At 34.5% G+C, this 25,080-nt stretch overlaps 1 protein-coding gene and 1 long non-coding RNA gene across 9 annotated transcripts in view; one reads left to right on the top strand and one right to left on the bottom strand.

Annotated features, from left to right (window-relative positions):
- The window catches only part of LOC139078687 (uncharacterized), a 110,841-nt gene that overhangs the window by 36,713 nt on the left and 49,048 nt on the right, over nt 1-25,080 (bottom strand). Inside the window, exon 3 of the long non-coding RNA XR_011531707.1 lies at nt 10-105. This is a non-coding gene — a long non-coding RNA (uncharacterized lncRNA). The remainder of the gene's footprint in view (nt 1-9; nt 106-25,080) is intronic.
- SMC5 (structural maintenance of chromosomes 5) overlaps nt 1-25,080 on the top strand; it is an 82,213-nt gene that overhangs the window by 42,549 nt on the left and 14,584 nt on the right. For all 8 annotated transcript variants that reach the window (XR_011531704.1, XR_011531705.1, XR_548638.2 and 5 more), the window contains exons 10-17: nt 621-775; nt 4,315-4,428; nt 9,420-9,514; nt 10,165-10,297; nt 12,986-13,159; nt 13,265-13,434; nt 16,952-17,075; nt 17,440-17,562. Coding sequence is in view for 2 of the 8 variants with exons in the window: in XM_008543753.2 (XP_008541975.2) it covers nt 621-775; nt 4,315-4,428; nt 9,420-9,514; nt 10,165-10,297; nt 12,986-13,159; nt 13,265-13,434; nt 16,952-17,075; nt 17,440-17,562 (1,088 nt within the window). In the remaining 6 variants the exon portion in view is untranslated. The remainder of the gene's footprint in view (nt 1-620; nt 776-4,314; nt 4,429-9,419; nt 9,515-10,164; nt 10,298-12,985; nt 13,160-13,264; nt 13,435-16,951; nt 17,076-17,439; nt 17,563-25,080) is intronic.

Here is a 25,080-nt window from a genome sequence, read left to right as displayed (position 1 = left end):
GTCTCATACCTTTTCTGTGTTGGATAAAGTTATTCCTGAATTCTGTGTCTTCATTTTTCGTACATTACTTCCTCATTTTGTGAGAGTACTTCTTCAGGTAACCTCCTACAAAGAGATATTTGGAAATTAATTTCAAAGTCTTTGCATCCCTGAAAATATCTGTATTTCATTATCCCCTTTTCTCAGTGGTGCATATACAATTCTAGGTTGAAAATAATTTTTTCTCTCAGAATTTTAAAGCCCTATTGTGATTGTCTTCTGATAGGAAATCTAATGTTTTCTCATTCTTTTGTACATGACCTATTTATTTATTTGTTCTTGACATTCATTTATTCCAGTTTTATTGAGATGTAAGTGACACATAACATTGTGTAACTTTAAGGTATTCAACATGATGAGAGACCTATTTATTTTTGATATCTTAAAGATCATCATTTATCCCAGGTTTTTGAAAATTGGAGAATGATTTGTCCAGGGTGGGTCTTTTTCACTGTACTAAGTACTTGCTAAGTGGTGTTTTTAACTTTTAGATCTAAGATATTCTTTTATATTGCTAGTAGATTACTTCACTAATTAAAATTTTCAGAGAAACCATAGTTTGTTTTATTTTCCAATTTTAGACGTGGAGGAGCATATTGTACGTTTTGACAATCTTATGAATCAAAAAGAAGACAAGCTGAGACAGAGATACCGTGACACGTACGATGCTGTTTTATGGCTAAGAAATAACAGAAACAAATTTAAGCAGAGAGTCTGTGAGCCCATAATGCTCACGGTAAGGAATTTGTTCATCTTGCTAGCATCTGTTAGTTTTATTATTGCAATCATTGTGGATTTTTATTGCTTTAAAAATTCTTAGTCTTCTTAACTCACTGTTTTTCTTTTATCAAACTTGTGGCATCTTGCATATTGCTTAAGCCATACATGAGCTTTTTAAAGGGCCCTTGATCAGTAAACCTGTGAGCTTTTCTAGAAAGGAATATGAAACTGGCAGCTTTTTGACTAAGCATCATGTGTAAAATTAGCATGGTTAGCTGGTTCCTTCTGGCAATTGCTATTCTTAGGTTATAGCAGGCAATAGAGTAAATGTTGCCGAAGGGGTGGAGAATGGCTATAAACAATTATGTTGGTATGGGGCGCCTGACAGAGGATAGACAAGAAAATCACCTGCTACAAAAATAGGGCCTTCTGAGGATTCTAAGAATGAAGCCAGCAGTTTATTGACCTCATAAACATTTGATACCTCTTATTGATGATCATGAGTCATCAAGAATAGGATAGGCTGTATTTACTAAATCATTTAATGAAGTGTGGCCATGGATTTACTAGGAGGATTTCCATCTAAAATATTTAATAAGTTTGGCCATGGAAAGGGGTGAAAAATTAAAAACCACATTTTTTGGTAATGGTATATTAGATATGCATATATAATATAAACTTAAAACTTACCCCAAAATGACATAAAGATTGTTTTTGCTAGATGATTTTTTACTTTAGAAATCACTATTGATCCTTGCAGGATTCATGAAAAGCTCTATTTTCTGTAACTCAAGTTTGTGTTATACTTTATTCAAAATCATTTTGTATAGTTCTTTGTCTTTTATTATATCTTATATTGCATTGGCAAAATTAACATGCTTAATACTGTATTCTCTTCTTGCTCGGGTATGTATTATTAGAATTTTTTTGCGAGATCAAGAAGGAAATATCTATTTTGGATGCAAACACTATTGTTTTGATCAATCTGGTAAGGATTGAAAGAAAATAGAAGAAAAAATATTGTGATCCCTCATATAATAAGTTATAATGCAAATGTAATTGTCAACAGGTTTTTATTAAAATGCCAACCTCAGTACTTCATAACTTTATTAAATTTGCATCCTCTTGTCACTTGATTTCATAATAGAGGCCTATCACCAAGTTACTAGCTGGCATATATTTACATTTTGAATTATATTTGAATCTTTGAGATAAAGGGATATACTCTGCTTTTTTTTTTGACCCTTCCTGGAGTAATCCTTCCCCTTTCCTACCACCTCCTTCCAGCTGAATCCCCTACACACTTACCTAACTCTTCAAAATCTAGTTGAAATGCTACCACTTCCATAGGTGAGTTAGCAACATATAAACTTCAAATTTTAGTCATATAACTTGTCACTTAGCAGTCTATTTCCGTGAGTTATTTCTAATAGTTCCAATCTAGAATTAAAGTGTGCAAATATTTATTTACAGTTATATCCTCAAAGTAGTGTTTATAATAGCAGAATGATGGGGCAAAGAACAAAATTTCCAAAGATATTGATTGGTTACATAAATTATTCTATATCCTTATAATGGGATACTATGCAGCCATTAAGAATGTTGCTGTAGGTGTCTATTTAAGAATATAAAAGGACATTTATGACATGTTATTCAATCATAAAACAGGTAACAGGATAGGATGTATAGAAAGGTTTCATTTTAAAAAATTGTGAAACAGGAGTCTGCCATCAACCACTAGATCATCTGGAAGTGCTACCCTTCCTATGTCTACCTGTTTGTGTCTTGCTATTTTGTGAAGATGTGGTTTTGAAGAACTTTGCCAAATAGTTTCTTCACCAATCTCATGAGGAGAAAGAGCATGCTAAGAAGCTGATGAAGCTGCAGAACCAACAAGGTGGCCAGATCTTTCTTCACAATGTCAGAAAACCAGATTGCAAATGCAATGGAGTGTGCACTACACTTGAAAGATTGTCAGTCGGTCACTGCTGGAAATACACAAACTAACCAGTGACAGATATGACCCCTACTTGTGTGACTTCCTTGAGACTCATTACCTAAATGAGCAGATGAAAGTCATCAAAGAATTAAATGTCCATGTAACCAACTTATACAAGATGGGGCCCCCAGAATCTGACATGTCAGAATATCTCTAACAAGTACACACTGGGGGAGAGTGACAGTGAGAGCTAAGTCCTAGGCTGGCTTATCCATAGCTATAAAAAAGATGACTTCCTATGGTCATATTTGGGTTACTTTACCCTTTCTCTAAGTTGTAGCAAATACCCACTTAGGTTTTTCTTTCATTTGTATCATTCCTTCCCAATAAAGTAATTTGGTATAAAAAAATTACGAAACGGTAGATACTAAATGTCTGTAGTGTTTATGTCTGTTGGTATTTGATGTGGCTTTAATTTTTTTGTTTGCTTATCTATCAGTTTTCCCATTTTTCTACAGTGATTGATATTCTGTAATTTAAAATAGAGTAATATTGGCCAACATTTATATGACAAACACTGTACTAATTTTTTTTTATTGTGTTATCTTTTTAATCCACATTTAGTCCCATGAGATATAAACTGTTTTACTATGCCCGTTTTATGGATGAATGTAACTAAAGCTTTCAGAGATTTAGGTAGTACTTGGTCAAGGTCAGATGTAGGATTTGAAGCAACATCTGTCTGACCCCAGAGCCCTAGCTGTTAACTAGTATGCTGCATTTTAGATATATAATACATAAATACCTTCTGTTTCATAAATCTTTATTTTTTCAAGAAAGCTGATTTCCATCTGCTAGAGGTGATGTATCAATCATCTAAAATTCCATAGATAGCATTTTTTATATAGCTCTGTTAAGGAGCTTTAACATGCTCTGCTTTTCAACATACTTATCATCTGCAATAAATAATAGAAGATACTCTTCTTGAAACAATTTGTTTTCTTGACCTATTACTACCTTCCATAGCGTTGAGCCTCACATGCAGAAACGCCTAATTAGTTAGTAATTTTAAAATAAATTATGTTCTAGTGGTGCAAACCTAGGGTTTTTCTTGAAAGCACTGTTAGTTACAATTAATCCATGGCAAGTTTTTTTCGTTAGTTTCATAAAGTTTTGTTCAATTCTTTGTGTTTTTATACTGATCAGTTATTGCCGTGTGTAGTATGACTTCCTCTTGAAGATTAAGGAGAAAAATATTAAAAGTTTGGGGACAGATGAGAAATGTTTATACTCTACGTTACAGTGTAAGCCTATTTCAAATGTTTTCAGTGAGCTGACCAGAAGAGAACTTAAGTTATTTCTTAGATAGTATCAAAATTGTTATGTACCAGGTGCTATTCAAGTCTTGGCTTTTGTTTTACTATGTTTTGGATGCTTCTGGGTAATAAATAGACATTTTAAAATGTTGGCTCTTCAATACCAAGTTGTTCTTTTTTTGTCTTCGTTTTTCTCAAGTATTAAATTTAGTTAAATCTAGGTGTAAAGTATAATTATGTTCTAGTAATCACTTTGGGTTTCTTGAAAATTAACTTAAATTTTCTTTTTGTTTTGTTTAGATCAATATGAAAGATAATAAAAATGCCAAATATGTTGAAAATCATATTCCATTGAATGACTTGAGAGCTTTTGTATTTGAAAGTCAGGAAGATATGGAGGTTTTTCTCAGAGAGGCAAGTACTAACCACATAATACTTTGACTCACTTAGCACTTAGCTTCCAGTGCTTGAGTTTTAACCTCAAACTAGGGCAAAAAATGATAATGACTAATTTTACTAGCAGTAATGCTTGTGTAAAAATCATTTAATTTTGCCAATTTCTTTCCTATTTATGCCATTATTGGGGAATGAATTGGTTTTATAAGAGGAAGAACAGCCCATAATTCCATCTGTAACATATTTTGGAATTATCATTTGGAATTAATATGAATACTAATTCTGTCACATTATTTTAAGAGAAAGAAACATCGTAACGATGAGCCTTTGGTCTTAGACATCCTTTTTGGAAATGTATTGAAATGAACTCAGTTTTTCTTTGGAGGGGAAATCAGTATGATGTTGTTTCTTATTATTATAAATAAAACCTCTTTAAGAAGAATGAGAATCCTACATCTGGCTAGAAAAACACCATGACCGAGAATCTAAGACCCTGAAAGGCAGCGTGGCTTCATAGTTAAGAGCAGAGACTCTGCAGATAGGCTGCCAAGATTTGAATTCCGACTTTGCTACTGACTTGTGCAAGTTGCCTAAGTGTTTTGTGCCTTAATTTCCTTGTCTGTAAAATGAAGATATATCTGCTTCAAAAGATGGTTTGAGGATTAAATCAGTTAATAAATGAAAAGGTATTTAGAACAGTGCTTGTTAGCTATTATTGTTTCTATCATTTACTGTGTGTCTATATAATACATATTATTAGCTATGTATGTTGTTATTGTCAGTAAGATTTCTTTTTCCTTTTGCGTTATGCCTTCTACTTCTTTAAAAGCCTCGTAAAGATTAGGCTTAGATTTGGTATTGTTTTGTTTAAACCTTTGCTAGTAAGTCTAAGTGAGGACAGGACCGTGAATCAGCTCAAGTCGTCCTCTGTTTCTCTGGTACACAGTGATTGGGAAGAATCCTTACTTTGTCTGTCTTTTACCATATTGCCCTACTTCTGGTTTGGGAGTTGGCAGGGAACGTGAATATAAGGTGACTGGATAGAATGGTTGGATGTGTAAAATTATAAAATGGACTCCAAAGAGTTAAATATCTGTGTATGTTAGAATTGTTTAAGCCTAACCAGTGAGGTACTGATCTGGTGTCAAAGCTCACTGAAGAAGTAGGTTATTTAGACTGCAAGTCTGTGAGACATAGCACTGATTTCTGTTTTGCAAATGGCCAGTTTAGCCTATACCGAGTAGCTTGATTTGCCACAAAAAACTCACGCTTCCTTTGTGCTAGGGATTTGAACCATATATTGATAATGTGGCATAGGTTCCTAAAAATTTGACCTTTATTTTTTTATTGTGCTGTATCAATGAACTTTTCATAGCTTCTCATCAGTAGGACCAGAACTTGCTCTTACATGTATGGCTTTTTGTGTGCATATTTTAAATTATGATATTTGTTGTACGTAACTGCTCCTTATAATTGTATCTACTAGAATACCGTTGCCCATCTTTCAGTAACTTACAGACCATCTTCACAGTTTTCACCATTTCTGCATCTTCCATGCACTAGCACACCATTTCTGCTGTATCTGGGTACCAACTATACTATTATTTAATATATTTTTTTAAATCACTTCACTTTGTTATTCAAACAGAATATTCCAAAAGGAAGTATAATATCACTACCATTCTGGGGGGGGGGGGGACGACATAATTTGCATAACAATAAAGACAATTAAAACAATTTTAGTAAATCCTGGATCCATGCTGTTGCTTACTGAAAGCAGATAGCATGATTTTAAAGAAAGGAAATTATAAGGAGTTAAGGACATGCTGACACCATAGTGTAACTTTCTCCTTGGTATGAGTTATATTGAAAGGGAAATTACTTTCTCATTGTGTAATTCAGTTTTATTTAGTGTAACCACTGAAACAATAGATCTTAAAAACTTAAATCAACCCTACATACTAGTATCATTGATATATTCACTCATGGCCAATATTGTTTCATCTATACCTCCACTCCTCTTTTTCTTTTTTTTTAAATAATTTCTTATTTTGATGTAACTTCAAACTTTCAGAAAAGTCACAAGAGTCATATGTGTAACTTCTATATACCTTTTACTCAGATTCTCTAATTGTTTACATTTTTCCCTATTTGCTTTATTTCTCCATTGTGAAGTAAAGTCAGTTTTGCTATAACCTAATATATACATTCCTAAAAATCACTATGCTATGCAAAATTGTGAAATAAAAACCCAAAGGGCCTGTGGGGGAAAAAATAGTAGCATGATTTTATACATGTTAAATTGTTAAATACACAAATAGAGTAAATATGGTGTTTTGTTTTTAAAAAGACCTGAAGTTGGGTTGTGGAAGTAGGCATTGGAAGGATTCAGTTTGTGAATTGTGTACTAGGTAAAGCAATTATAAAGCACTTAACTGAAATTGGATGGAAGGTTGTAACACCAAATGTGGTTGAGTATCACACATGTGGTAAACTGAAGTAGGTGGTACATGTTTGAGAGAGGGGGTGTGTGTGTCTGTATTTGCACACAGATTGTATGTATTCCTACACAGCTCAGTTCAATTCGGTGCAATTTTCTGCATTTACCTAGAGAAAACTTTGTGTTTCTTGTAGATGTAATTGTACATAAGCAATGTGAAATTCACGTAGTGTTTAAATTGTCCCCTAATATATCAATTGCTTGAAACAAATTTGTCTTCAAAACAAGCATTATAACAAAACTACTTCTGTCCTTGTAATTATGTGTATGGAAATACTTAGAGACTTTGAAAATATCCTGTTCTTCATGAAACTTCGTAGTTGGTTTAAGAACCATTAATGATTCTAACTCAATCATTTCTTCTATATTTATTAGTTGGCATTCTACTAGAAGGGAGGGCTTTTTCTTTTCTATTTATTTGTTGATTCATAGAATTTTATTTTATTTTTGCTGAGGAACATTTGCCCTGAGCTAACGTCTGTTCCAGTCTTCCTCTATTTTGTATGTGGGTCACCACCACAGCACGGCTGCCACCAAGTAGTGTAGGTCTGTGCCCAGGAACTGAACCCAGGCCACTGAGGCAGAGCATGCTGAACTTAACCAGTAGGCCCTAGAATTTGTTTTTTTCATGGATTATAATCCATTACTATTATTATTTATTTTAATGCTCAAATTGTCCCAGATTTGGCCAGTGAGACCTTCTTCAAGTTGACTCCTGTATCCTGCTTGTATTTTGCCATTGTATTTTGAGCACTATATACTTTTTGTCAGAGCAAGATTATTGACTCATCTTGAATACTCTGTCTGGTCCTTACAATCTGCCTTTTTCCTAAAGAACCCTAGTTCCTTTTAGAAACCCAAATCTGGGTACCAGATGTATTCATTGCTGCTAGTGTCTCATTGCTTCTAAGCCTTCGCATGCAAACCTTTGTATCCATTTCTATGTTATCTAGAGAACAAGAGAGCATAAGTGCACCATCAGTTCACACTGATACTTCAGTTACAATCCAACACAATAGGGTTCCTTCTAGTCTTTCTCCCTTGCATATTTATAATTTCCTTCTGTAGCAGTGAAAAACATAGCCCCCCTTGTCATCAATATATTTACTCATTTGTTTAAGCTTAGAATGCTGTGAAAGTAGTTTCAGAATTGCTAATTCGTGCCACCCTGAGAATCTTCCATTCCACCATCCCATCATACCTCCATTAATTTCTCTCAGCATTGTTTGGGCTTTTTCAGTGTATTAAGTCTTGCTCATTTTTTGTTAACTATGTTCTTAGGTATTTCATGATATTTTGACACTGTTATAAATGGATTTCTAAAATTTGTTTTCCGGTTGTTCATTGCTAGTGTATTGGCATACAGTTGATTTTTTTGCATTGATCTTGTATCCTGTGAGACTGTTGAATTCACTTATTGAAATGTAGTATAGTCATACATTGTTTAATGATGGGGTTATGTTCTGAGAAATGCATCATTAGGTGATTTCATTGTTGTGCGAACGTGAGTTTACTTATACAAACTTAGGTGGTATAACCTACCACATACCTAGGCTATATGGTACTAATCTTATGAGACCACTGTTGTATATGTGGTCTGTCGTTGACCAAAACATTGTTATGCAGTGCGTGACTGTAGTTCCTTTGTTGATTCCATAGGATTTTCTTTGTAGAAAGTCTTATCTTTGTAAATAGACCTGTTTACTTTTCCTTTCCAATCTTTTACCTCTTTGTTGTGCTTCACTACAGTGGTTAGTGCCTCCAGGACATTGTTGAAGAGAAGTAGCAAGGTTAGAAGTGTTCCCAGTCTTAGGGGGAAAGCACTTAATATTTCACCATTAAGTATTATGTCTGCTGTACATTTATCATAGGTGCCCTTTATCGGGTTGAGGAAGTTTCCTTCTGTTGCTAGTTGACTGATAATTTTTGTCATGAATGGCTGTTGAATTTTATCAGATATTTTTCCTGCATCTGAGATCGTAATAGGGCTTTTGTACTTTATTCTGTTAATACGATAAATTAGATTGGTTGATTTTTGAATATTACATCAATCTTGAATTCCTGGGAAAAGCTCTACGTGGTCATGTATACCGTTCATATATTGCTGGATTCTTTTTAGTAATATTTTGTTAAGAATTTTCACATGTGTGTTCATGAGGGATCTTGTAACATTTTTGTCAGGTCTTGGTATCAGGATTATGCTGGAATCGTAAAATGACTTGGGAGATGTCCCTTCCTCCTGTTTTCTGAAACAGTTTTGGTGTTACTGCTTTCTTAACTTTAATAGAATTTATCAGTGAAAATAACAAAAGAAATGTACTCTTTTGGTAAAAATACATAATTGCAATATAAAAACACAACTATTTTCTAAGTACATACCATTAAAATATCCAGTCAATGTTCAAATTACTGATCATCCCATGAATGCCAATAGGAATATGGTAACTTTAAAAATCATTTTGAATGTTAGTATATGATAATTAAAATAGTATTTTTCACTTATATTCAGGTTCGTGACAATAAAAAATTAAGAGTAAATGCTGTTGTTGCTCCCAGGGTTTCACATGCAGACAGAGCACCTTCAAGATCTCTAAATGAACTAAAGTAAGTCTTCAAAATGTTATTAGAACTAACCTGTTAGTTTGAATATTAAATAATCATTTCTTCTTAAATATATTTTAATTATTTCTGTCACATAAATGTTTTTGATATAAGCTGTATTATTCCCTTCTGAAGGATCTCTCCTTAAGTCTAAAGTAATGAACAGTCTAGGCCAGGAATGGATCGTGGTATAACTAGTTTATGATGGTGATGTTTCAGATCAGTGGAACAATATTTGATGAAAGATACTAAGATAGTTGGTTAGTTATTGGGAAAATAAAATGATAAATCATCACTTCATAATGCCAAAATAATTTCCAGAAGGACTAAATGGAAAAATTGCAATTATAAAATAGCTATAAGTAAACATCTTAACTCTGGATGTAAGTAGACATTCTAAATATAAAAGCAATGAAAGATACAACAAAAAAACAGATTAATGAATTGTAATCATAAATATATTAATTTTAAACTTTTCTGACAAGGAATAAATCTCAATATTAGGTGATTTTAAAACAAAGAAAAAAGACTTTTCTTTTTCTGTACCGTTGTTAAATAATTTATATTTTATTGTTTATTGGCCATTTGTAACTATCAGATTTTTTAAAATGATATTTTAAGAAGAAAAATCTAGCAGGTGGTTTTCCTTTCAGACCATATGGGTTTTTCTCTTATTTACGCGAGTTATTTGATGCACCTGATCCTGTCATGAGTTACCTTTGCTGCCAGTATCATATTCATGAAGTTCCTGTAGGAACTGAGAGGACCAGAGAAAGAATTGAACGGGTAAGAGAGTACTGAATTAATACCAAAAACGTGGTTTTGTTAAACTTCCTAGCTTCAAGTCAAGGAAAAATTGTGAGGAATTTAAAAGAGTGTGTCGTTCTGTTGTTTTTAACCACACGGAAATTATCTTTGTATTTTACGTGTTTAATATGACATAAAACAGTGACTTTTGACTAATACTTTATGACGGGAGTGATGTGGGCTTACCTAGAGTAAATAAATACATAATCCCTGTAGGGTAATGGAATAAAGTTAAAACTTGAAAAGAGATACCTGGCATTGTTCTGCCTTGCTTGACAAACCTGTGTTCAGACATGGTATTAACTGTTTGATCATGTAAATTCTTGAATTCTGGATTATCTTTCAGACAAATTATACTTTAGGATGGTAGGCTGGGATATAGAACCGATTTGGTCAGCCCTCCCCTCTAAAAGCTTCCATTTAAGATTATCCCGTGTATGAATGATCACCCTTAATAGGATCCCATTTTCCTGGCTAGTATAGCTACATAAACCCTTAGTTCCTGTATTCTGCTAGTGCTGCTTGGAGTTTTCTTCTCCTTACGAGTGACCTCCAAGACTGCAAACCACATTAGTTGCTTTTATCACGAGTAGAAACGGAAGAAATCTCTTCTAAAACAGGGTTTTCCATAACACCAAGTTGCCATATTAATACTGCTTGTGCACGTCTAGTACCTAGTTATAGACCTAACTGCTACTTATAATATTGAATTTACTAGCAAAAGTTTTAAATTTTTAACAACCAGTGTACAAGTACCCCTAGGGTAATTAATTTGTAATTTGGGGGCTTTAATGTATTTCATTAACAGAAAATAGAAATGGCTCATTAGCAACCGATTTTACAAAAACGAGCTAATTATTGTAAGTTGCCTGCGTCTTTGATTAAAAATTGCATCCTCTTACAGTGATCATTTGGGGAAACCAAAAATAAAACTCTCCGTGTACCTCTCTTCTGTCTTAATTCACTGGGGTTTAGAAAAGACGACCATATGCACTGACCAAACCAATTTGTGTCATAACTTCAGGGGTAGGTAGGGCTATCTCTGAAAGTAAGGGTAGTAGGAGTTCTACTGTTGCAGAAAGTCTAGAAAATTTGGTGAGGGCTTTCATAACTTTACTTTGGGGCAGAAAGGAGTGATACTGCACTTAGAAAATCATTTTTACTTTTTGAATAGTGCTTCAAATTGAATTATTTTTATGTACTTTTACCTTTAAACAAAGTGTTAAAGTCACCTAGAAAGCTTTAATTCTACTGTTTGTACTAGAGAAAGAGCATTGAATTCATATAATTTACATTAAAAGGGAGATGAATTCTTATGTTCCCCTTCATCTGTTTTCAGGTATTTTCTGTTAGCCTTAATCTTTCCGGTTTTATATAAGTGCTGATATTTTAAAAATGCTTGAACACATTGAATGTTTCTTGTACTTTATTCTTCTGAAGCCCAGCTCAGTTATGTGTCATGTATAAATACTCTATAAATTATGATGAGACACTTAGATAGAGCAAAGTCAGGAAGTATTTTAGACACCTGGTATTATCTTGGCCGCCATTCAGAAGATATAAACCTTCATTGAGGAAATTTCCTGCCTTTATATTCTCAGTCCTTCTGTAATGGCTGTATTTCTCCCTTAGAATAAAAATATATTCTTTACTGTAAGTTTTGCTTTATTATCGTACCCTAACATTTTAGGTTCTCTAACAATGATTATACCCTGTTTATGGCATTATTCTCTCATAATTGCTGAGACTCTCCCCTTTGGTTAACTTTTCTGCTGACCTTAGCTTACGATGTTCTTTTTGCTGGGAGTGCCCTTTCCTCATCATCTCCAGCAGTTTAAATCAGTTTAAAATTTATTTTCATGAAGCTTGGGTAGGCTAACCTTATCTAGGCTTTCCCTTTATTCCAAATTATTCAGCATTTATGGATGCCAGTTTATACCCTACTAAACTAAGTGTGCCTAAATATGTCTTACCTCTTCACTTAGACTGTAAACTTCTGGAAAGAAACAAGCCACAAGAATATTGGTAATGAACCTTTAGAGATTGGAAAAAGCTGCAATACTAAAAGCTATTCTTTATAAATATACAGAAATAGATCTAGTAATGTTAAGGTGTTTAGAATGTGCTTTAGTTTATGAAACTCCCTGTATAAGTCCCTGAGAGAAAAGATCTCAAAAAAAGTCTTTGAAATCCTTGAAAAGTGTTTCCATTAAGTATTCCACCAAACATACAGGAATTAAATGTGAGATTAGGTGCCTTTGAACAATATAACTGAGGGGAGAGGAGATTAAATGACTTAGTGGAGACGACACAGTTCGGTCTCCTGGGCAGCTGGCTCCCGATATTTCTTCTGTAGAGAGAACAAGCTCCACAATTTCCCTACTTGGAGAGATTGTGGAGTGAAGCAGCAGCGTGGCTGACTTTGCTAGTTGTTTGGTTTTCTCCCAATTCTCTCTTCCTTAGTCTTTCTTACTGTTTTCCAAAATAATAACCTGAAATGGATCAGCCACTGTTATAGAGATGTTGGATAAGTAAAAAGAAAAAAAGAAAGTACATGTAGTATATTTTGATCTTCTAAAATTCACTTGATCTGTATTTTTAATTCTTTAGTCCTTTTAAAAATATAGTTATTGTTAGATGTGTGCTAATACTTGTTTTACATTGTAGGTAATACAAGAAACCCGATTAAAACAAATTTATACAGCAGAAGAAAAGTATGTGGTGAAAACTTCTTTTTATTCAAACAAAGTTATTTCTATTAACACATCCCTAAAAGTAGCCCAGTTTCTCACAGTCACTGTAGATCTAGAGCAAAGACGACACTTAGAGGAACAGCTAAAGGTTGGTTATTTTGATTTGGATTTTAGAAAAGAATATTAACTGAATTTATAATACTTTAACTAGAACTGTTTTTAAGATACACTAACAATTTTGAATATTCCATAGGAAATTAATAAAAAATTGCAAGCAGTGGAATCAGACTTGATTGCCTTACATGAGACAAACAAACGTCTCGAACACAAAGACAATGAACTTAGACAAAAGAAGAAGGAGCTTCTTGAAAGGAAAACCAAGAAAAGACAACTGGAACAGAAAATTAGTTCCAAACTAGGAAGGTATCTTTTTAGCCTTTTCGGGTGGGGCTAGGGGGTGGTACAAAGCGCTATGAGGATATTATTGGTTATACCCTATAATGACGACACCATCCCACAAGCAGGTTTTGTAATAATCTGTCTCTCAAACTTTAATCCTACTACCCAAAACACAATTTTAGTCCACAGGGCAAAGGGAGGTGAATCTTAAGTGTTGTGAGTTTTTCTATTCCCTAATCAGCTATTCTTATCGCAGACCCCTGTCTATGCTTAAGTATTATTGAGGACCCTGAAGAAGTTTGTTTATATGGATTATATCTATTGATATTTACCACATTAGAATTTAATTTCTAATTTTAATACTGAGAATGCTTAAAATATTTTTTAAGTCATTTAAAAGTGACAATAAGTCCATTATACATTAACATAAATCTTTATGAAAAACAACTATTTTCCAAACGAGATACATTTAGCAAGAAGAATGGCATTATTTTACATTTTTATAAATCTCTTTAGATCAAGTCAGTTGTTTTTCATATCTGTTTCTGTATTCTCTTGGTTCTGAGATGTTGTTTTGGTTCAAGTATATGGGGAAAACCTGGCCTCACATAGATACGTAGTTGGAAAAGGGAAGAGTACTTTATTAGACTTTTCAAATACTTGTGTATATTCTTCTTTAATACTGCATCAAAACTTGCCAAGGTGTGGTTTGTTAAAGTTTAATTGCAGTGTGGAATCTGAAATCTTAATTAAGTGCATCTTTTACCCATAAATGATCTTGCTACATCATTCATTGGTCATTTGGAAAATATTGGTTCACCGAGTCACATAGATCTTTGTTTATTGTATAATATCAGAAAATAGTGACATTGACCTCCAGTCCCATCAGCCTGTAAGAATTGGGAAGCTCACAGTGGTGGATACAGATTTGCCAAATTTCTAATTTTCACTTGAAAGCTTGAATTTTATCATTGGCAACAAATATTCTCAGTTATTTTCCTTGAAATGATAGGCTCACTTCATTCACTTTTGGGGGGAAAAAGTCTGCCAAATACCCAAGTCTGAATAATTATAGTTTGTCATTCTTTCAAGTAAAAATGGTATTCCATGAAGAGTGTCTAGTCCAGCTCCCACCTCAAACGAATGTCTTTCCTTGAGACAACTGTCATTCTTTGGTATACAGCAGAAGTGCTTTATAAGTACTGTGTACTTCGTGTTTCATTTCACTGAATATTAAAAAGATATATACTTAAAGACTTGAGATTTAATAAAATTAATAATTTTTACTGTGTCATCAAGGACATTCTTCAGTGAATTTGCCATTTTTTAAATTTTTGAGTGCACGGCAGTGAAGAATCTAATGACTCTGATGCACTCTGGTGCTGCTACCTTGATTCATTCTAAAGCACTAGCATTTTTACCCACTTGCTTTTGCACCATCAGTGCAAATGTCCACACAGTGAGAGGGGCAAATCACATCTTATTATAACCATGGTTTCAAGGATCCCCAGGAGTCTGTGGGCTACACTTTGAGAACCACTGACCTAGATGAATATCCAGAATAATATGTGCATTGAATTTAGAATGGTGAGAGAGGGGAGGGGATGGTATACGCAGTAAGATTATCAAATTAGGCTATTTGTTTTCTCACCAATTCTGAAGGAGAGTAATGGGTAAGGAGGAAGTTATGCTGATTTTCCTGGAATAGAATGGGCACCTGGAGGTTTGTCTCACTGCCTCAGTTGTAATCTCCCTTGTTACAGGTAGGATTATGTCTGCTTGGCCTTAATGGTCATGTGTTCCACAGAATTCTGTACGAAATATGAATAGTCTCAAATGTCTTTTCCAAAAGGAAAACTGCTAGTGTACTGTAAGAGCCCAGGCAACTATTCTCAGAACTGATTAAAAGTTTTATTTTGAATTTAGATATTTTGTAGAAACTGGAATATCTAAGATGGGATGAAAGCTATTACAGTGTTCAGTCTAGGGGAAAGGAACATGGCTTCCAGTTTCAAGTTTTTTCCCATGTTCTACCATCACACAGCTCAGAACTTTTTGTTGTTATTATTCTTTTATGCTTTTTCTTGTAGAATAAAGGTATTAATGACATAGTCAGTTTTTAATAATAAATGATAACTCATTGCCTTGAGTAGGATGTAAGTTTACACTTACCTAATATATATAGTATGTTTCTAAACACATTCATAAATTAAATCATATTTGAAATGCATTAAGAAAATTTGTTCTTTATTGTTTTTTAAAGCAAACAATTGCCCATTAACTTTTGTTTAAAAAGTTAATAACGTACCTGGGTTGCTTAAAGCAAGATATATCTAAGTCTAGCTGTCTAGAATTTTTTCAACTTTAAGCCTTTTTACAACTTTAACCCTTCACTTCATTTCTATCCTTAGTCATTTACAAGACACTTAACCTTTATTGTTCAACTGCTGTATTGGACCCATGGTTTAAAACTAAACATTCTCCTCAGTATGTAGCATTGATTTTTCTAGTAAAATGACCTTTCATACCCATTACCATCCTGCTGTCTCATACCTACTGTTACTCACTTTGGAATACTGCAGTGGTGACCTGGTTCCTGATCTCTTCCTGACTAGTCCCCTCACCATTCAGGCATCCAGAATACTGTTGTTAAATTTATCTTTTTTTCGTGTTCCTACCCCATTCAAGAATATCTCTTGTGGCTTCCTACTGTTACTATATGAAATTTAATTAAGCACTGCTTTCCCTTAGATTGACTTTCAAGTTTTTCAGAGTCTTGTTTCACTCTACTCATGCTAACTTATTTCCCTAGCCACCCCAACACTCTCTTCCATGTACAATTCAGGCTGCTCTGCAGCATCCACTGAACTTGTTCATTCTTGTATATTGTTGCTTCCATCGTTTGTTCTTGCTTTTTCTCTGGAGGCAACATAGTGTAGTGGAAAGCACTTTGGCTTTGGTGCCAACCACATCTTACCACTTAATATCTGTGTTCTTAAGTAACTTAATTAACTTCTGAGCCTTAGTTTCTTCATCTTAAAGTAAAGAGGAAAGTATTAACTTTCAGGATTGTTGTATTGTCTTTTCATTATGTTTTTTTACCTATTAATCAAATCTCCCCAGTTAAGCTCCTTGAGGGAAGAGACTGTGTTTGTAAACAATGTTGATAGCCACCGTAGCCCTAGAGAAGAAGTAGTACTATTGTTATTTCCACTTTGCACGTGAAGAAACTGAAGCTCAGAAGAGCAACTTGTCTGCTTATGCTGTTCATTAGTGGCAAAGAGGAAATTCAAATCCGTCTTTTTTGACTCCAGATCCTATACCATTAGCATTACCTGGACTATGCTGGGCACATGATATATCTCAACAAACATGTTTTGATTGCGAGTGGTTGCATAGCATGATGATTTAATCTAGAAGCTAGCAGTTTGGACTCTGAGTGGTATTACTAAGTAGACCATAAAACAGTAGGGGACCTAAGGATTTGGGTTCAATTCTTGTGTTTAACTCTGATTTCTCCATCATTATTTGTTTCTTACAGTTTAAAGCTGATGGAACAGGATACTTGCAACCTCGAAGAAGAAGAGCGAAAAGCAAGTGCTAAAATCAAAGAAATACATGTTCAAAAAGCAAAACTTGTTACCGAATTAACAGACCTGATAAAGGTAAGGCATTTTTGTAATATTAGTCTTTTTTTTATAATAGGTAGATAAGATAGTAAAATCTTAGCAAGGCATTTTTATTAGTTTCAGCTTGCTGTATTGTTTGACATTTCTCCTTATAGGTCGATAAATTCATTAAAAGCACTCATTAAGCTAAATTATTTTATTCCAGATGACTTGACTAAATACACAGGAAAACTGAAAATTCTCTTGTAAGAAATAGTTATAAAAAGAACTATTTGAGAGAAGTATCAGTCACAGTAGAAAAATGTTATTTTTTTCATGGTGTATAAATTTGTCTTTTTAAAAAAACTATTATTTTTCTTAGTGTAAAATAAATTAAACTCTTAGGGGTTTTTGTTTCTAGAGTTGTACTTCTTTGCATATAAAAAAAGTAGATTTAATTCTTCAAAATACTACAGTGATCTCCGAGAAGAACAAATTAGAATCAGATTATATGGCTGCTTCATCACAACTACGTGTCACAGAGGTAAATTTTTTGCTTTTGTTTATCTTGGGGTTCCAGCCTTAGACCAGTTTGAAAACATACATCATCATTTGCAATATGCAGTTTGTTGTGTGTTCTTTAATTGACAAATTTAACGTATCCTACCGATGAGGAAGCAATATTTGAAACACTTTGTACTGTGCATTTTTTGTTGTTTGATTGGGGGAGAGGTGGTAATCAAAAAAGAGAAATCAGAGTATCCGATTTAGTATCTGAAAACCAAAGTATCCTGTTTGCTTTCTTTCTTTCTTTTTCTTTGGTGAGGAAGATTGTCCTTGAGCTACCATCTGTGCCAGCCTTCCTCTAATATGTATGTGGGACACTGCCAGAGCCTAGCTTGATGAGTGGTGTATAGGTCCATGCCCAGGATCCAAACCTGTGAACCCCAGGCCACTGAAGCAGAGTGCACGAACTTAACCACTGCACCACCAGGCAGGCCCTCTGTCCTCTTTCTTAATCCATATAAATTACAATCATTACGGTTAGCAAGCAGCAACTAGTAGCTTCTAATTTCAGTTTGTACATCCCATGAAGTAAACTACAGAAGAGTTCTCATCATCACTAGCAGTGGTCTTAGTGTATCTTCTTGGCAATTTAATCTTCTGTTAAAATCTGTGAAATAATGATAAGTATTGAAATAGCGTGCAAGGTGGGAAACATGCTAACATACTAAGTTAACGTAAATCCCAAAGAAGAAATAGCAACAAAATGGTAGTGACAGTAGCATAGTTTTTGAGTCTTCCAAATCCTTTCCCCAAAATAGGAGAGCAACTAGGATAGCATAATCACAGCAAAACCATGGGCAACATATACAACAAAACTAAGTTTCAAGGTATCCCATTTGGTGTACTGCAGTATATTCTCACATTAACCACCCAGGGGTAGCATCAGACTGTACAAATTAAGGGCACAGTCTCCAGCAAGACTGCCCTTCAGATGTCAGCTGCAAGTTCAGGGGTCCTCAGGCTACCTGCACTTCTGACCAGCTGGCTACAAATTTGAGGGTTCCTTTAATCCCCTCAGGTTCAATAACTCACTAGAATGACTCACAGAACTCAAGGAAATACTCAACAATTACAGTTTTATTAAAGGATAAAAATCACTGCTAGTGAAATGAAAAACATACAGGGCGAGGTCTGGGAGGATCCTGAACACAGAGTCTCTGTACCCTTTTCCCATGAAATTAGGGTGCATCACCCTCCTGGCACATCAGTGTCTTCACTAATCAGGAATCTCTGCTGAGCTTCGGTGTTCAGAGTTTTTACTGGGGTTGCATTACCTCGGCATGATTGACTGAATCATTGGCCGCATGGTTGAACTCAGTCCCAGCCCCCTCCCCTGGAAGTCAAGAGATTGGGCTGGTAATCATGTGACTCAAAGCCCAGCCCTCTTAATCACATGATTTGTCTTTCTGGCATTGCCTGCCCCCATCTGCTTAAACTCAGGTGTAATCCAAAGGGCTCAGGAATAATGAAGACACTCTTATCACTCAGAAAATCCTTAGGGTTTTAGAGTCTCCCTCTCAAGAGCCAGGGTCAAAGGCCAGTCAAATTCTTTGTTATATAATACCTGTAAACTCCAAAATAGAAGCAGGGAAGATCTAATCAGCAGTAGCATCAAGACTGGCATGGTATCAGTAAGCATATGGTAAGAAGCAGGAGGAAGGCTCGGGGAACCCAACAATCAAGTCACCAACAGCTACGCATCTCTGAAGGAAGGAGGGTCCACTAGGTGTGGAAGGTTCAGCGGCCAACGTGGAAGCATCTGAAACTGCGAGGGGACTTTGTAGACTCCAGAAAGGTCAGATGCTGCTGGGGCGGCCCAGTCCCTGTGAACGCTCCAACCAGCTGAAACTGCTTTGCACAACAAAGCTGCTCACTGAGGAGAACTCGAACCACATAGACTAAGGAGGCCGTAAAATATATATGTTACAAGGCTGACAGTGTAGCTGAAGCACAACACTCTAAAATGGGAGAAGGGAGACGGTATCAGTAACAGAACATACTTGCTGATTGTCCTGTAGGTATTATCAGGAAATAAAAGGATATTACGTCAAATTAGATGTTTTGGGAGAAAGAAATGAGAAATTTAGTCTTGTTTATAGCGGGGACCAGCAGACAGTATCTCACAAAAGATATTAAGGACTTAAGGATATTATATAAGGTATTTTATTCAAAGTAACATTTCGAATGAAAATATAAGCTTTCCTAAATACCAGAAGATATACAAAGAAAAGGGGAGGGGGACAATAAAACAGATCACATCATTAAAGACGAGGTATTTGATTTATATACAAATATGACACAAATATAACAAACAATAGCAGAACTAAGGCCAAATGTCAATCCTACCATTAAATGTAATGGATATAATTTATCTTTTAAAAAAAAGATTTTTTGACATCCAATATTTTGCAGAATATAAGAGGTACATTTAAAAGAAGGACATTCAGAAAGGTTTAAAATAAAAGGACAGTGAGCACAAGTGATCTTTTTGGGTCAAAAAGATGCAAAGTATCAATCAAAAATATCTAAATCCGTGAATCCATAATAATACTTTAAAAATAATAATATTGGTCACCTTTGGAGGATATTAAGGAACCAGCTCATTATTTTTAAAAATGGCAAGGAAAGAATCTAACATTTATCCTGACTTTCTTATGTGAATTGTTATTTAGGATAAACAAATAAATGAAGAAGGGAAGTTTTTCTTTACAGAAGTATTTCAGATAATAAAATGCAGGAATTGTAGTATTAGAATATCACGATTTTACGGTGGCTAATGAGTCAGTGGATCACACTGGCTGCTAACTTCACCAAAAGATAGCCAGATATTTATGTGTATCCTGATAGAAGGAAGTAACACCTGCTATGAAATAATCTTTTGAAAGAAATCAAATTTCAGTTTGATTAAGCCTCCAGAACAAGGTTTCTCAACCTCAACACTATTAACATTTTACACTGGATAATTCCTTTTGTGGGGGCCTGTCCAGTGCATTGTAGAATGTTTAGCCAGCATCCCTGGCTTCTACTTGCTAGATGCTATTAGTACAACCTTCTCCCCACCCTAGTTGTGACAACCAAAAATGTCTCCAGACATTGCCAGATGTACCCTGGGGAGCAAAATTGTCCCCATTTCAGAACCACGACTCTAAGACTACCAGTTTACAGGAAATAAAGGAGACTGAAAAATACTAAATGACACCATAGGAATACAGTCAGCAAAATCTAGCATGTGAGGAACTATATAGGACAAATCATTTATTTCAAGGCTGTCCAACAGAAATATAGTGCAAGCTATATATATAATTATAAACTTTCTAGTGACCAAACTTTTACAAGTAAAAAGATATAGGTAAAATTGATTATAATAATATAGTATATTAAAATATTTCAACATGTGTTAAAATATTGAAAAATTGAGATATTGTACATCTTTTTTCATTCTAAGTCTTCAAAATATTTTATACTTACAGCATATCTCAATTCAGATGATAAATTTTAATCAGAAATATTTGATCATTGTTTTGATTTTATAAAACTTACAGTTGAAAAAGATCACATACTCAAGTTATTCTAAGCATTTTCCAATAGCTGAGCTGAATATTGATTTTTAATATTAAATTAATTTAAATTAAATTAAAAATTTAGTTTCTGGGTCACACTAGCCACATTTTAAATGCTTAATAGCCACACATGACTTGTGCCTTTTTTATTGGACAGTATAATATCTAAGGGAAAGGAAACCTATAATTTAAAAGGGGCTTAAAAAACATATTAGCCAGATAGAATGTGTGGGCATTATTCTGATCCTGATTTGAACAAAGCAACTTAAAAAAAAAAATTCTAAGAAATGAAAATTTGAATACTAACTCAATATTTGATAATATTAGAATTTATTGATAATATTTTTAAGTTTGGTAATGAGACTATGATAAACAACTTTATGGCAATAAATTTGACGCTTTAGACATGGACAAATTCCTTTAAAGGTACAAACTGCCAAAGGTCACTGAATAAGAAATAGCTAACTAGAATAGCCCTATATTTACAAAAGAAATGAAATTTGTAGTTAAAAACCTCCCCTCAAAGAAAACTAGGCCCAGAGGCTTCACTGGTGAATTTTACCAAACATTTAAAGGAAGAATTAGTACCAATTCTACTCAAAGTCTTCCAAAGGTGAAGAGGAGGGGAATGCTTCTTGACATGTTCTATGAGGCCATCATTACTGCATATCAAAACCAAACAAGGACAAGTAAGGAAACTACAGACCAATATCTCTCATGAACATAGGTGCAGAATTTCTTAATAGAATGTTAGCAAATTAAATCTAACAATATGTAAGAGAGTAATACATCCTAAGCAAGTGAGTTTATCCCAGAAATAGGAGATTGATTTAACATTTGGAAATTTATCAGTGTAATTTGCCATGAGAACAACTAAAGAAAAACCAGATAATCATCTCAATATATATGGAAAAAACATTTGACAAAATCCAACATCCTTTTGTGATAAAAAACTGCATCTAGGAGTAGAGGGAAACTTCACCTGATAAAGGGCATCTGCCAAAAACTAACAGCTCATATCATATTCAATGGCAAAAAACTGAAAGCCTTACCCTACTGATTGGAAACAAGGAAAAGGCTCACTCTCACCTGTTCTATTCCACGTTGTACTGGAGCGTCTAGCTAGTGCAATAAGGCAAGAAAAAGAAAAAAAAGGCTTACAGATTGAAAAGGAAGAAGAAACTTACTATTTCAGACAAACGATCATTTCTGTAGATAATCTTAAGGAATCTACAAAAATGCTGCTGGAGCTATCAGTGAATTTAGCAAGGTTGCAGGAAGAAACAAGTTCAATATATAGGAATCAGTTGTGGCTCCATCTCTTAGCAATGAACAATTGGAAATTGACATTTAAAAATAATACTGTGGGGGCTGGCCCCGTGGCCGAGTGGTTAAGTTCACACGCTCCACTGCAGGCGGCCCAGTGTTTCGTTGGTTCGAATCCTGGGTGCGGACATGGCGCTGCTCATCAGTCCACGCTGAGGCAGCGTCCCACATGCCACAACTAGAAGGACCCACAATGAAGAACATACAACTATGTACTGGGGGGCTTTGGGGAGAAAAAGGAAAAAAATTTTAAAAATCTTTAAAAAAGTAATACTGTGTACAATAGCATCACACGTATGAAATACTTAGGGATATATTTATAAAATTTATACACTGAAAACTACAAACTTTACTGAAAAAAATTAAGGTAAGACATAAGTAAATGGAGAGATTGATTGTGTTCATGGAGCAGAGATTCAGGATTTGTTAAAATGTCAATTCTTCCCCAAATATATAGATTCAATAAAATTGCCAGCAGGGCTTTTAGCTTTTAGAAATTGCTGAGCTTATTCTAAAATGCAATGGAGTTAGAAGAACTTGGAAAAGGGCAAATTGGATGACTTACACAACCTAATTTTAAGACATTATAAAGCTACAGTAACGAAGACACCATTGTATTGGTGTAAAATTAGATATATATGGATCAGCGGAACAGAATAGAGAATCCAAAAATAGACACACATATACAGTCATATTTTGGCAAAGATAAACAATTCAGTGCAATTCGAGGTAATTCAATGGAGAAAGAATAGTCTAACAAATAGTGCTGGGACAGTTGAATAGTCACATTTAAAAAATGAACCATAACCCTTATGTCATACTGTATACAAATGGGTCATAGACTAAATGTAAGAACTAAAGCTATGTAAAACTTCTTGAAGAAAACAAGAGAAGATCTTAGTGACCTTGGTTTGGGCAAAATAGAATGAATAGAACACAAAAAGTATGAACTGTAAGGAAAAGGAAATCTGAAGTTGTACTTCATCAGAATTATAAACTTCTACTTTTCAATAGACAGCTGTTAAGAAAAGGTAGGCAGCAAACTGGGAGAATACATTTGCAGAACATACACCTGACAGGGGACTTGGATCTAAATGACGGGCTATTACTGTGGGCCAAATCTAGCTTAAGGTCTGTTTATGTAACGTCCCTGCCAGCTAAGAATAATTTTTGCACTCTTAAAGGGTTAAAAAAGAGGAAGAAGAAGAGGAAGAATATGTGACAGACTGAATGTGGCCCTCAAAACCTAAAATTTTTATTACTGGCCTTGTGTAGAAAAAGTTTCCTGACCTTTGATGGATACTATAAAAAGAACTCTTAGAACTGTCAATACAAAGAAAAAAAACAACCCAGTCAAAAAATGGGCAAAAGATTTAAAGAAAGTATACAGATAGCAGTTAAGCACGTGAAAAGTTGCCTAACCTTGTCATTCAGCAGGGAAATGTGAATTAAAACTACAGTGAGCTACCACCACACACCACTAGAATGAGTAAAATATTAAGACTGACCATACCAGAGTACTGGTGAGGGTGTGAAGCAACTGGAACTCGCATACATTACTGGTAGAGATTTAAGGTGAATAACCATGTTGGAAAACCATTTGAGGGATTTTTAAATGCTAAACATATACCTGCCATATGATCCAGCCATTTGTCTCCTAGTATATTTACCTAAGAGAAATGAAAGCATATGTCCGCAAAAGACTGGTATATGAATGTGTAGCATCTTTCTTTGTAATAGCTAAAAACTGGAAACAAATGTCTAGCAGCAAAATGGGTAAATAAATTATGGTATATCCATGCAATAGAATATTACTAAGCCATAAAAAGGAATGAATTGCTGATATACACAACATAATGTGGCTGTCAGTTACGCTGAGTGAAAGAGGCCGGACCAAAAAACTCTGTGATTCCATTTATATGAAATTCTACAAAATGCAGAATGCCTAGTGACAGAAATAAATCAGTAGTTGCCTGGGGGAGGGTACAGTGGGATGGATTACAGAGGGATACATAGCTATTGAAGGTGATAGATATGTTCATTATCTTGGTGGTGATAGTTTCACTGGTGTATATATTTGTGAAAATTTGTCAAGTTGTACACCTTAAATATGTGCTCTTTATTCATCAGTTACACTTCAAAGCTGAAAAAGTTTAAGAAAAAAGTTAGGATTTTGTCATTTGTTTCACTGAAGTCTTTTTTCCAATATTTCAAGTATGACATTTTAAACATACACAAGAGTAGAAAGAGTAACATAACATCCATTGTCCTCTATCCCTGTTTGACAAATGTAACACTTTGGCACATTTGTTGCAGATTTTAAAAACTTTTCCTGTATTCAAAGTCCCTTTGTGTACTCTTCCCCATCCTTTCTTCTACTTCCACACTCTACTACTCACTGGCAGTGGTCTGTACAGGATGCACTGTACGCTTAGCTTTTCAGAAACATACCTGTTGTGTAAGAGTGAACTGTAGTAGTATCTTTTTGTGGAAAGAGTCCTTAGAGGATAGGTTTTGGGAAGTATAGGACTGCAGAGACGAATGGAAACGATTAAATCAGAGGAGAATAGCAAGCTGCTTCAAACTCGGACTTCCTGGAAAAGCTTATG

Source organism: Equus przewalskii, chromosome 22 (genome assembly GCF_037783145.1).
Source record: "Equus przewalskii isolate Varuska chromosome 22, EquPr2, whole genome shotgun sequence".
Taxonomy (NCBI): Eukaryota; Metazoa; Chordata; class Mammalia; order Perissodactyla; family Equidae; genus Equus; species Equus przewalskii.
Note: the sequence above shows the minus strand (reverse complement) of the source record. Positions and strands in the feature narration are given on the sequence as shown.